We start from the raw sequence: 13,604 nt of genomic DNA, 5'->3' as shown, positions 1-13,604 counted from the left end.
AGAATTAAGTGCAGCATGAAAATTCTGGAGGAAATAAAAATAAAACTCAGATAATTAAAAGATGTTGAAATGGATCGGTTCGGGTGGATTTGTTGTTAGAAACTGTTTAGAAACAGTGGATGTTGCTGCTTTTCTTCTCATGTTTAGGGAGAAACTTATTGGGATTTACAACATTTTCGTTCTGTCTCTCTGAGAGAGAATAACCCGCCTCAGTCTGATCGTTTTTGTTTGTTTCTGTAGGACTGATTCACTCGGGTATGAAGTGTGAAGTGTCAGACTTTGGACTTTTATGATGATCAAACATTAACTGTCACCAGCCATAAAACTATAAAACAGAACCAATAAAACAACCTGTGAACCAGCTTCTTCTCTCTCTGTCTCAGCCTGAAACCAACAGATACACAACAACATCTGTGACAACTCACTCTCACATTATTTTTTAAGGTACTTGCTTAAAACATCATACCGACGTTTTATATCACAATATTCAAAACTATCTTGGCTCTCTTTTATAATAAAAAATTGAAGCCCAGTCTTTTGAAACTCTTGTGAAACAAACCTGTACTGATGTGGATGAATTGTTTTCGTGTTTGAAATGTGTTTATCAAAGTCTTAGGTTCATAAAAATAGAGCAACATGTGAGTAAAATAGTAGATTAATGCATAATAAATGCCTAAAACCTTAAAGGCCTTCTATCTCCACCTATGAGTCACGTACGAATATGAAACAGAAAGTGGAGAGTCAACAGATCCTAACAACATTTAAAGTATATTGCTACGCTGTGTTATCACAAAGATATTAATGGAAACATCCGTCGACCTCAGAGATTTAATATAATATTGTATTTATTCACAGTTTAAAATGTGCTCACACAGGTTCAAGCAGCTGTAACTTTTCCATTTCCACTGCAGCCCTCATAAAAGGGTCAAAATACTTCTTACAGCAAGACACTAAATAATCGCCTCTTCAACAGAAGATTATGTCATTATTAGGGCGAGGGGGAGTAAGACAGGAGACATTCCTGCCCTCCATGTTTATGTGACTCGTCAGTGAAAGAGTAGGCTGGGACCTGCACTTCTTTAATTGGACATAAAAATGTTTATTGTCCTTTTACTTCCTACAACACATCGCAGTGCGACGTCTCCTTTTGTCAGCGTTCGGAGGCAGGAAGTATGTGAACAGTGAACTTCAGAATAAAGGAGAGGATGAAACTGACGTTGAGCAGCCGTGTGCGAAACGTCACTGCAATAAAAATTGTTTATCTCAGTTTCATGGTAATAACTGCTGCTGGTTCACTCGAGCTCAGTATTCTTATTGTTATGCCCCATTTGTTCCTTACTTTTATAGTTTCAGGTTGATTCTCTTAGGTATCTGAACATCACAGTCCAGACGAGCTGAATCCTTTTCAGTTAATTACTTTCCACCATGCACTTAAAACAATAAGCTTAACGCCCTTTTAGCTTCTAAGGCCACAGGCTGCTCATTGGTGAGGGTTGTTGAATGGAGTTCCTGCAGACACTTAAGGTTTTAAAGAGAAATCTGCAACTTTGTGATTCAGCTTAAAAGAAACCAGAACTGAACACCTTTCAGAAATAAGACTGTAAAGAACAGGGCTCTTTGTAGAGAAGATGCAACTTTACTATCAATCAGACTGATCTAAAAAGATCGTAAGTAGGGTTAGTACATTAATAAAACAGATGTCTACATAACATTTATATCTGCGACACCAATTCTAAAACCAAACTGCCATTATTCCCTTTGTTCGTTTTGCATGTGAAGAACTGAGCTGTTTTCACTGTTACATAAACACATCCCAGCTTCTTCATTATATTCTTGTTCTACTTCCTCTGAACATTTCTTCCTGTTTCTCCTCCTACTATTCATAATCACCAAAGCAACAACCTACAAGCAACCACTTTAACTCCCTAATAACTACTTGCCTGGCAACACACCGAAAAAAAAACATTTAGCGACACAGTAGCGTGCATCAAGTCCTAGCAAGCACCTAGCAACAACAGCCCTAGCAACGAAATAGTAACCAATAGAAACGTCCTGCAGGATGGAAATGCCCCTTACCAACCACGCTGTGTACTCAGCCTCTTACTATGTCAAAATCAACTGAACACCTAGCAACACCCTAGCAACACCCTAGCAACACCCTAACAACACCCTAACAACACCCTAGTGGCCAAATCCAAGCATCTTATAGAACGCCTAATAAAAACGTAACAACTACCACACTCAAGTATTTAGAGCAGAAATACTCCCCCAACTACCAGGTATTTAGCAGCATCTCAGCAACCAGGTGCACCATAGATACCACTCTAGCAAATCGTTAGCAACCACCTAGTGTCTTTTGGCATGAGGTGGTTTTAGCCCCTTCCTGTTGTGGCTGTAGTTCACTGCGTTGTTTTTGTTTCTGTAGCTTTCTGTTTGCAGAGCATCTCTATGTGGGAGACGCAGCTTTGAACGCAGAGCTGTGGATGAGATGTGTATAAGAGACAGGTGTAAAGTCCTCCTGTTCGAGCCACAGACGTCAGATTAACAAGAAACAACTGAAGGACAGAGACCAGAGCCTCCGACAAGACAAACTGCTCCTGGATTCCCTCGTTTTCTATCTCAGAAGACTGAAGACCAGGACCTGTGATCTTTTCATTCCCCTTTGTTCCACATTTTGAAGGCTCGACTTGACGGCTCCGTTTTCTTTAGACTATTTGTGGCAGTTGGATTTCCTCTGAGGGTCTTTGTTGTTTCATCTCAAGAGTTTTCTGGAAAAGTTGCCATCATGTCGACGGCTATGGAAGGGGTCGGATTCATCATGTGCATCATCAGCTGGCTGGTCACCGGAGCTGCACTGGCCAACGACTACTGGAAGATTTCCACCGTGTCCGGCAGCGTCATCATCTCCCAGAGGCAGTTTGAGAACTTGTGGCACGCCTGTGCCGAAAACAGCGCCGGCATCGCCGAGTGTCGGGACTTTGAGTCGCTGCTTGCCCTCCCCGGTAAGACGACATCAATGACCTACTGAGTTTTAAAAGCTTTTTCTAAACTTTTGCTTTAAAAGCAATTTTCTGGAATAAGGTGCAAGTGTAAGACATTTTAAGGGTTAGGGTTAGGCTTACCCTAGTCTCTTTGGTTTTTGCTTCAGTTTTCAAGTTTTCTTCTTTTGGTAAAAGTCAAAAAGAGTGTATGGGCACCTACATATTCAGTCTCAAGTCTGTGATGAAGTCTATAATGTACATGAGGTGGAAACTGTCACTACTGAGAGATATAAAATAAAACAAGAAATAAGAAATAGATAAAGATAGACATTTAAGAAATGCTAAGTCTTTTTAACTTCATTGGATCTTATTTAAAAAAAAATTTCTATATATTATCAAATCTGTTGCTCAGAAAATAGGCCAACAGGCCATGTGGCACCGTTTCTGAATTAGTCGTCCAAAGGTTGGTGGGTTTTGCAGTCCAGAGTTTCCCGCCTGAAAAGCAAATGAAGATCATTTACTGGTCAGACAGTTTGCTACACAGAAAACATGATTATCTTCATATACAACTGGTTTCATATACATTTTATACTTAGTTTTAGTACCTAGTTAATTTATGAGTTGAATACTTTTCCTCCCATGATGTGTCATATAAAATTATCTGTTCAGCGCCATTTTGAGCTTCATCCTCCAGTGACAGTAAAATGGAGGGAAACGCCTGTGAAGTCGAAACAGAAAGACGCAGCCGCTGTTGCTTTATGTTCACGTTAGTTTGTCTTTGCTTGTTATATCTCTTGTCTTATGGTTTTTTTTTAGTCATGAAGTAGTTGTCAGATTCCTGTTGAGGCAGACTGGTTAACCTTTGGTACGTTGACATATTTTCACATTATTGGCTGAAAATAAAGGCCTGTGATTGGTCAGACAACTTGATTTAAATACCTCAAATATTTTGCCTGTTAAAGTTTAAGCCCGGTCAATATGATCAATTACACACTGTATGATTCGACCTTCTTGGTTACCACCTCAGAGTTTGTCTCTCCTGAAACTGACTGAGGCTCATAAAGAGGCGCGGCAGATTTTTATGATCATTAGAGGTCATTTTATTAATAACTGACTACACCAGCACAGCTGGGAACTGTGAAACACAGACACGCAATTTTACTTCCAGTTCCTCTTTTTTTCAACACTTTGGTTTTTGTGCATTTGAAACAACTGAGATATAAAGTGTTTATCACTGAGCTTGTGGCTGTTCCAAATACTCACTAGATTAATGGATTAATCCGCCATCAACAAATAAACTACATTGACCTGTTTGTTTATTTGATTAAAAGAACAACAACACTGAGCTCCTGTTTTAGGAAACATCATCATTTCAACACCACAAAATGTCTGCAGTCAAAGACTAAAGGTGAATTGATAAAAACATCTCTCCCTCTGTGCAGAATACGTGCAGGCGTGTCGCGCTCTGATGATCGTCTCTCTGCTGCTCGGCCTCGCCTCCATGATCGTGTCTCTGCTCGGACTCAAGTGCATCAGGATCGGCTCGGCCACCGACCAGTCCAAGGCCAAGATCGCCATCACCGGAGGGGCCCTGAGCATCTTCGCTGGTGAGCAAAGCTGACATCAAAACGCCAAGACGACAAGCGACACACCATAACCACAAGTGTTAAACACAGAACTACCTTTAGTGGAGTCAGTGAAGTAGATGGTCAATGAGTGAACAGCGTCAGACGCCTCCTCTTTGTCCAGGACACTCGAGCAGTGTGGGTGTCCGTCACCCAGCTCAGGGTTCTCCAAGGAAACGTCAATCGAGGGCAACTGGACTTGGTTGTAGATACTTGAAGACGTTTTACTTTCTCTTTAACCTCTGTGGGGTCGTCATCACAGGCACTGGGTTCGTTAGTGCTCCTGGCAGTTTGAATGACAGTTTTTAGAGTCACCTGAGGCCAAGTGTGAACGGTTCTTGTTGTTCCTGGGAAGCGATGAAAGGATAGTTTTGTTTGATGGCCGCCCTCACTTCTCTAAAATACGCCCGTGGTTGTCGTCCTTCAGGGGGAGGTAAACTCCTGAGCTGAGCCGTTTGTTTGTTTAAAGGTTGTTTGTGTCGCAGAAATAAAGTTCTGTATATTCCTCACTGCATGTGGCTTTTAGATGGACCAGTGTTTGGTCTCGGTGTGTTTTGTTTTACCGTATGTTTACCTCTTGAAAGCCGTCAGTCACGCCTCAGCCCCTCCACTAATGGAGATCGGCGCTCTAAGAGAAGGGCAGGATACAAATAGTTTGATGGTCAACTTCTGAACAACTGAACCCAAATGAAACACAATTATCATTAGCAGTCTAATGATCAGGTGCAAACAGCTGATGTTTGGACACGTACTGGTTTACCAGTGTTGTAAGTAACTGAGTAAATGCTGTTTTCTTATCTTTCATATTTCTTCCTCAAATCTGATACAACCAACGTTGACTGAAATATGTAACAGAAAATGCAGACAGGATTTTATCAGTCAATTATGTGAAAAAAAAGTTAAACTCATTAAACTTGTTTTTTGTGTTCACAGGTCTGTGCTGCTTGACAGCTTGTTCCTGGTACGCCTACAGAGTCGTTCAGGACTTCAACAACCCATTCTACGGCGGTGTGAAGTGAGTTGACCATCAGAGATTTCCCCCGAAAAGTTTAGTTTGTTCCTCCCACACAGTGGCTGACAGAGTTCAAGGAAAGAAGAAAGGGAAGTGATGTAATGAGTCTGTGGCGAGAGAACGACCTAAAGGTCCCATATTTTAAATGTTACTGGTGTTTTATTTGAAGTGTTGATCCATCAGAAGATATAAAAACCATCTCAGTGTAGTTTTACATCTCCTCTCTCAGGTTTCTCTCTGCAGCTCTAGTAACAACAGGTCAGTGAGCCAATCAGAAGAGAGGAGGCTCTGAGCCTCTCTTCTGATTGGCTGACTGTTTTCTGAGTGATCCGATAAAAATAAAGCAGATTTCAGGTAAAAACACTCAGAGAAACCAAATCCTGCAAGGTTTGGATGGTGGGTCCAGGTGGGCGGGGCTTGGTGACTGCTTTGTTGTGACATCACAAAGTTCCAGAAGTCCTGACGGCTGGTTTTAAGGCTCAGTTTCTGAATACAGGCTGTGTGCATTTCTCTGTGGACTGAGGCTTTGATACTTTCACAGTATTAATATAGAAGCTAGAGCTGATCTATAATCTATAATCCCACTACACATGGACATAGACCTTTACACTGGAGGAGCTTTAATAATAACAAACAACAACTCGTTGTTTTGTTTCCTTTCTCCCACATTATTTAACATTTCACAAATCTGAGTTTTTGTTGCTGGAAAGTGACATGACGAGGATTTAAATCTGTACTGAAAGGTATTTGGTACCATCCTTCGATAGGCCACTTACAAAGGGTTTATATGCTGCAATTAATGAATGGATTGATTCATGGTTAAAAAATCATTTACTGAAACTTTATAGATATTTAATTATATAGTTATGAGCCATTAATAAGAGCAACTTTTGGGTCACCAGGTTGTGGAAAGTCCTGTCTTCTCACCCGCAGACTTATTATAGTAGAACAATATTAACTTATACACAGAGTTTGAGTCAGTGTTGATGTCTGCATGGAAAGCTTGAAATAGAACAAATGTAGATAATGCAGATAATAACAATAATAATAATAATAAGTCATCAGGTCTGCAGCTATCAATGTTAGTTTGACATTAATAAAGACTCTCTGGGTTCTTGATTTCTAATGAGCCTTTAGTTTTTGTTAGAAACAGTCACCTGCAATTATAAACTTCAATAAGTTATTAATAAAAGGTTCTACATCAATGAAGTCCGCGGTTGTAAACGTTAATAATTGGTGTATAAATATAAAAAGACAGAAGTGTAAAGGTTTTAAGTGTAGAAGCTTATTGTGGTTGCTGAGTGACTGTGGTGTGTCTGCAGGTTCGAGCTGGGTACTGGCCTCTTCATGGGATGGGGCGGAGCCTCTCTGTCCATCCTGGGTGGAGGTTTTCTCTGCACTGCATGTAAAAGAGCGTCACCTGGTGGCAAGAAAGGGTAAGTGCATACACACCTGTCATACCTCCTCTGTCTTCTTTCTTTCTTTATATTTTTTGACAGTAACTTAAGTTATAATTTATTTCAGTTTTACTTTTCAGAAGAAAAAACATGTGTTTTATTATTATTTAATTCATTATTTATTATTATTATTATCATTATTATTATGTAATATTATTAATATACAAATTGTACTATGAGTATTTGATATATGTTATAAACTTATATGTTCATATATCCAGAGGAAGTTAAATATGTAACAATTATCTATCTCCTGTTAGGCGACGTATATGGCAACACCATTGATACAGGGACATATTTTACATTTCTGTATTGGATTGACTCTAAGCTGTTTTATGATGATGATGATGATGATGATGATGATGATGATGATGATGATGATGATGATGATGATGATGTTGTGACGCGTCGACATGACTCCTGTTTGGAGCTAATGTCCACGCACATTCACTTTAAACAAGTCTGACCTTGTCGCGCTTGTTTTTCAGAGGTTACCATGGAAACCAACCGCAGAAGGTCTACACTGCTACAGCAAAGTCGGATCCAGACTCCAGAGCTTACGTCTGAACACACACACACACACACACACACACACACACACACACATACACATACACACATACACACACACACACACACCGTACTACCTGCTCTCTTATAGACTACCATTCATTTTCTGAAGGCACTAAAAATAAAGTTTCTTTGAGGGGGCGGTTGGGGGACGGACCTGTACACAAGATGTCTGGCAGGATTTTAACTGATGTCTTAGGAACTATGGGAATTTTCTTACTTGTTTTGAAGAGTTTTTAAGGTTTTGAATCTGAATCTGAATCATGGGAACAGATAAATCTCTGCAGATGATTATTAATGATTGTGTGAAGTGGGTGTTTTGTGTTTGTGTATATGTTACACATATGTCTTACAAACTGTGTTCTAATGTTTAATACAAAAATCTTCTACATATGTACGTGTATTACTAAATAAAATGACTAAGCCAATATCGTTCACGTCTGTGGAAATTTAAAGTTTCCACATGTTCATCTTTACGTGAAACTAAGACGGTGAAAAGATGTGTTTTTTATTTTGTGATTCTTATTTCAATCGGTTGAATCTCAGCTCTTCAAACTTAATAAGAAAATAGTCATTTGAATCCTCTGGTTCAACATTTATAAAAGGTCAGTATACAACTAATAACTGGTTTGTAACATGTGATGTGAGAACATATAGGACATTTATCATTTATCATGTATTTGTCAATAACTGTAAATCCTCCCATATAACACAGATCCTCAGGACCCTGGGCCAGTGCAGAGCGGCTTTAGTAATCCAATATAAAATAACACAGCTGTAATAATTGTTAATATATTAATAAAGACTTAAAATGTCCTTGTATCTTACAACTTCATATTACTGTGTTGTATGGCTGTGACCCCAGGCACGTGCATACTGTGTGTGTGTGTGTGTGTGTGTGTGTGTGTGTGTGTGTGTGTGTGTGTGTGTGTGTGTGTGTGTCTTGTAATCCCCTGTGTAATAATGATGATTAATGCAGTAATCCACCTCTGTCTGTTTACCCGCTGACAGGCAGAACAGTGGATTAAAGATCCACAGCTTCACTCTGCCTATCTATAGACCTCTATACACACACACACACACACACACACACACACACACACACACACACACACACACACTGTGGACTGGATCGAACCTGCTGCTCAACCTTGAGGTTGCGTCTGGACAAACTCTGGATGTCAAAAGTCTGAACACAGCTTCCTATATGACATATGTTCATATGTCCTTATATCAAGAGTGACCTATAAGGAGATATATTATTATCCCATACATCTGGATATGAAGATATAAGTTTAGAACATATATGAAATACCCATAGCAAAATTTGTATATTTACACATATTGAAAACACAAACATCACACAACAAATTATTTGTTAACATTATATATTTATTTATGCAAGTTTATTAAAACAACATACATGTTAAAAATCTATATGTTTATCTATGTTTGTGCATACATAAATAAATAAAATATATTATGTTAACACATAATTTCTAAATAGAAAACATGTGTTCTATGTAAAAACTCGTCACAATACAGATATTTTTAATATATATACATATACAAATTTCACAATAGGTATTTCATATATGTTCTAAACTTATATATTCATATATCCAGAGGATGTATATATGTGATAATAATATATCCCCTTATAGGTGACATATGTGTCAATGCACACTCTTGATATAGGGACATATGTCATATATTACATTTCTGCATATAACTAGTATCATGTAACATAATAAATGACAGATCTGTAAAATAATGTTTCCTGTTGAATTTCCCAGCATGCAGTTCTAAACTGTGTTTCCAAACCTCTCTCCTTGCTGCCTGCAGGGATCATTTATTTTGATGGGCTCAAAGTTGATTAACACATTATAACTTCAGTATGAAAAATTAATTGTAAAAATTATCATTCACAATTTAACATGAGTCTTCATCTAACGCTCCACCAGAAATCAAATAAAGGTATTTTCGACAATATGTGGAGCTGTTCCTTCGACACAGTCAACTGTTTGTTTGTCTTTTGACAGAAACTGGAAAAAGTGGACCAGCATGAGATGCTCTCTCTCCCCTCTTACTCTGTCTCTCTATGTCTCTCTCTCTCTCTCTCTCTAATCTGGTCTGATGTGCTGACTCAGGGGGAACCAGCTTCAATCCTCTCAGTCGGCTCATTCACAGGAAGTGTGTGTCTGTCTCTCTGGATGTTGTGGGTTTGTGGGGGGGTGGAGGGTCAGCCTCCTGTGCGTTGAGGGTGGGTCAAAGTTCACAGCCGGGTCACCTGATTGGCTGATGCGGGTGAAGGAGGCTGTGACGGACAGCAGGTGTTGACATATAGAGCTTCTCTGACCGGCGTCTGTCTCCTCCTCTCATTCAACAACAACACACCCTTCATTTCTGCAACACAGGTGAGTCATTCTCATTCTAACATTGCAGAGAAGAAAACATTTCCACTGTGATATAAATTGCATTTTTTAAATCCTTTTGTCTGTTTTTAAGTCTTAAAAATATAAAATGAGCATCACTATCTTCAAACACTGAACTAAAACCCAGAAAATGTTTGTGTATCTGTGGGAAATCCTCGAAAGGAGTTGATTTGTGTTTTGTGTTGATTTAATCTCATCCACACTGGAAGAATGTTCCACCTCTTTTTTTTAGGAAAATATTATTTCTGGGACTAAATTATAAATAGAAGGACTCAAAAACAAAGAAATTTGTCAATCAATGAGTATTTAAGCATAGATCATTCATATGGTGCGATAAATGTGTCATCGTGGCCAAATGATAGATAGAGATTTTTTTCTTTTCATCAATAGGAAGCAAGAAGGAAAAATAAAAGGTAAATATAAATCCAGGTGAGGGCACGGATGTCAGTATGACATAAATATATAGTTTTTATTTTCTTTTATATTTTAACATTTTATATTTGGCACCAGTATTGCTGGTTTTACTGAAAATATAATCTCATGTATCTTTTACACATTTTCTGTAAAACTTTTCTTGCTTATTTGAATCCTTTTCACAAGTTTTCAGTCGATTCCAAAACAATGAAAAGAAGTAAAAAATTTGTTTCCATTGTTTTCAGTGAGGAAAGGTGAAACACATCTGAGAAGATTTTAACAGGATTAAGAAGCTCAGCAGAGCTAAGTCTGTTTAAATCGCTCAGTCATCTCAATTCGATTAACTCTGCAAGGGGAGCTCATTCATCTATGTAAAATATAAATGAAATGAAACATTGAGTTTGTGAAAATATTCCGTTTTTCTTGAAATATAGTTGATTTTATTTTCACTTTATTCTTTGGTATATGTCTGGAATTTAAAGAAAGACGTACAATTCTGGGAAAACGTTATAGTCTAAACATTGATCTTATCCATATTCGATTTTTAAAAAAAATCATAATAGATGTTGCATGTGGTTTATATCTAATTCCGTCTTGCAGTTCATCTTTGAGCCACTAAAAGGCGCCAAAGCACCGTGACCAGAGTTACACAGGTGTTGAGTTTTTTCGCTGAGATTTCTGCCTCCGCCACAGCACAGGGGAACAGAGGGCTACTTCGTTTGTGGTAATTACAGGAATTAAGAAATAGGTTTTAAAAATTAAAAGGTAACAACCTATTTATATTTCAGTGTCAGGTTAATCTTGGTAATCTTCAGAAAACGCAACTGACAATTCCCACAGGGACTATTTCTTTAGAGGAAAGTAGTTCCGGCGGAAAACGTTGACAGTTGCAGGTGTTTGGAGTCTCCGATGACGCTGTGTTTGGGAAGAGATGTCGGTGTTACGGGTCAGTTGTGATTATTTCGGAGATCCAGATTCACAGGTATCGATCTGAAGAGATAAAAGTATTGATCTGATAAGATTAATATAAGTTTAAATTGGCAGATTCGACTCCTATTATCAAGCTAGTAGCCTCATTTGTGAAGCAGAAATCCTTAAACTAAGGAGGGGTCCTCCATGAGAAGTAATTGATAACCTACTTCCAATCCTTGAAAGAAGGATTATTTTCTCGATTAATTGATTATGCATCATTTAAAATGCCAGAAAACTGTGTGAAGTGTTTCGCAGTTTTGCTTTTAAATTACATCAACAATTAATCGACTATCAACAGTATTTGCTGCTTTTTTCTGTCAATGAATCCAACCAAACGAGGCCACTTAGCTAGCTTAGTTTGGGGTTAAATATATCAGACATGGCTTAAAGTTACCGAAACTGGCAAGTTGAGCAAGTTTAACGTTAATAAACAACAGTCAGGTTTCATTTGGTCGTCTGGTCAGTTTATGGAATTAACGTTTTTAATGTTACAGTTAAACAAAATGGCGCCATTTGTTGTTTAAAAGTTCAGCGGTTACAAATGAGAAGCTTGATAACGTCACTCTCTTGGTCTTAATGCGCCCATGATATAGGCAAAAAAAGTAGTTCCATGTTGAACTGCTGTGTAAACAAACCTCACCCTGACAAAAAACAAATATAACAGTTAGTGATGAAATACTAGTTTAGCTAACCTGGTTATCGAAGTTGGTTTCTCTAAAAAAAAAAAAAAAAAAATAGAGATGTTTGGGATGTTCTGAAGGTGTTTCCATTCCCTCCAAACATCTGGTTGAAAAAAATATTCTGCTTACTGAATGATCAAGATGTGAATCCCCCTTTTTCAAGTTGTTGTATGACCTATTCATGTTGCTGGAAATAACATGCCCTTGCTCTTTTTGAGAAACACAAGCAAAATGTTGAAAATGTATAACATTGGAAAATCACTAACTAGTTCTGGTGACCATATTTGTTTGGATTAGGAAAGAGAGGTGTAATTAAGGCAATGGATTAAAATAATCTTTGCATTGCTCATTAGATGGAATATTTTACACACAGATGGTTTTAAGAGTCTCTCCAGGAATACCTTCGGAACAAAACTATGTGGACTTGCTTTATCTAAGGGTACTTTAAGGTCCTCAGGTTGGACAGAGCTATTCTGAGAAATATGAGATGTTACCAAACTACATGTACTATTATCAAATGAAGGTGTACATTGTCACAGTCCACCAGGTGCATAGCTACCTGGAGAGTGATGGGAGGACACACAGGGGTTGAGTAAAGTAAAAATAAGCAAAAACTCTTGTGTGGGTGAAACATGGACGTGTAGAGGCTTTAGGGAAATATAAGGAGCCCTAAAATGGTCACAAAAGGGCTAAATCAAGCTTCTCAAATCAACATGGACGGCACCATGTGTCAGTGATTCGGTTGTGGGATATAGTGATTGTTTGGATCAGTGCCTCCAACTGGTAGTCACACCTTTGTACCCAGGTTGAAGGCTTTGACTGCCGACAGTCTGTGCCGTCGTTGTTAAATATGTCATTTTAGTTAAGCTGTATGACAGGTTAGGGGCATCTACTGACTCTACTTTATGCTGGTATATTTTACTGACATTTCTCTACAGCTTTCATGGTGTAATATTGAAATGTGTGACTGACCCCTGGCCTGAACCAGTTAATCATATCACAATAATCTGTAACAAACATTCATTGTTCAGTCTCAGAGAAACACATGGTCAGAGCTGCGACTCTCACGTGATGGAAGATGTTTACGTGTCGGGTTCTTTCTCTCAGGCGCTGCTGACTCGCTGCCCTCCATCCTCACCAACATGAGTCCAAAGAATGTCGTTTTCAAGAAGATCTGCAAAGACAAGTCGGTGAGTGAAACATCCCAGATGAAATAATATCACCACCTACACCCTCAGTCACTGTTAGAGAAAGTTAGGAGGGCCACAGCACAAATTTTATTAAACGCAACTGACATTTAAGAGATGGTTCAGTTCTTTAAAGGAACAGACTTGACTGTGCATTCTGTCCAAGTCCTCTTGTTAAACCACAGTCAGACATGTCTGACTGTATCAAGATTGACTCTCGTTAGCCAACGAGCTAGTCAGCAGCTGTAGTCAGCAGGGTTTAGTTAACAGT

General features: G+C 38.6%; 1 protein-coding gene and 1 long non-coding RNA gene across 3 annotated transcripts in view; both read left to right on the top strand.

The window, feature by feature from the left end:
• The first annotated feature begins 2,542 nt into the window (after positions 1-2,542).
• cldn15la (claudin 15-like a) lies at positions 2,543-8,461 on the top strand. Its single transcript, XM_023395857.2, has 5 exons — positions 2,543-3,002; positions 4,424-4,588; positions 5,540-5,621; positions 6,941-7,054; positions 7,564-8,461. Exons 1-5 carry the CDS (start codon positions 2,786-2,788, stop codon positions 7,640-7,642), a joined length of 657 nt encoding a protein of 218 aa, XP_023251625.1. The 5' UTR covers positions 2,543-2,785; the 3' UTR covers positions 7,643-8,461.
• Positions 8,462-9,903: 1,442 nt separating this feature from the next.
• Positions 9,904-13,604, top strand: part of LOC111646394 (uncharacterized) — a 4,786-nt gene continuing 1,085 nt past the window's right edge. Inside the window, exons 1-2 of one of the 2 annotated variants that reach the window (XR_002759957.2) lie at positions 9,904-10,062; positions 13,254-13,336. This is a non-coding gene — a long non-coding RNA (uncharacterized LOC111646394). Of the gene's footprint in view, positions 10,063-11,399; positions 11,477-13,253; positions 13,337-13,604 lie in introns of those variants that run through there. The other variant, XR_015436451.1, reaches the window with a different exon arrangement.

Source organism: Seriola lalandi, unplaced genomic scaffold, assembly GCF_002814215.2.
Source record: "Seriola lalandi dorsalis isolate HSWRI2012SDOR001 ecotype SW California unplaced genomic scaffold, Sedor1 jcf7180002054970, whole genome shotgun sequence".
Taxonomy (NCBI): domain Eukaryota; kingdom Metazoa; phylum Chordata; class Actinopteri; order Carangiformes; family Carangidae; genus Seriola; species Seriola lalandi.
This window is presented reverse-complemented; position numbering and strand designations above follow the sequence as displayed.

What these genes read in the sequence shown, in the direction of transcription:
- cldn15la (XM_023395857.2), top strand. Translation starts at nt 2,786, where the DNA reads ATGTCGACGGCTATGGAAGGGGTCGGATTCATCATGTGCATCATCAGC. An exon ending in GGCCCTGAGCATCTTCGCTG is followed by an intron (nt 4,589 to 5,539) that starts GTGAGCAAAGCT and finishes TTGTGTTCACAG; the next exon opens with GTCTGTGCTGCTTGACAGCT. An exon ending in CCATTCTACGGCGGTGTGAA is followed by an intron (nt 5,622 to 6,940) that starts GTGAGTTGACCA and finishes GTGTGTCTGCAG; the next exon opens with GTTCGAGCTGGGTACTGGCC.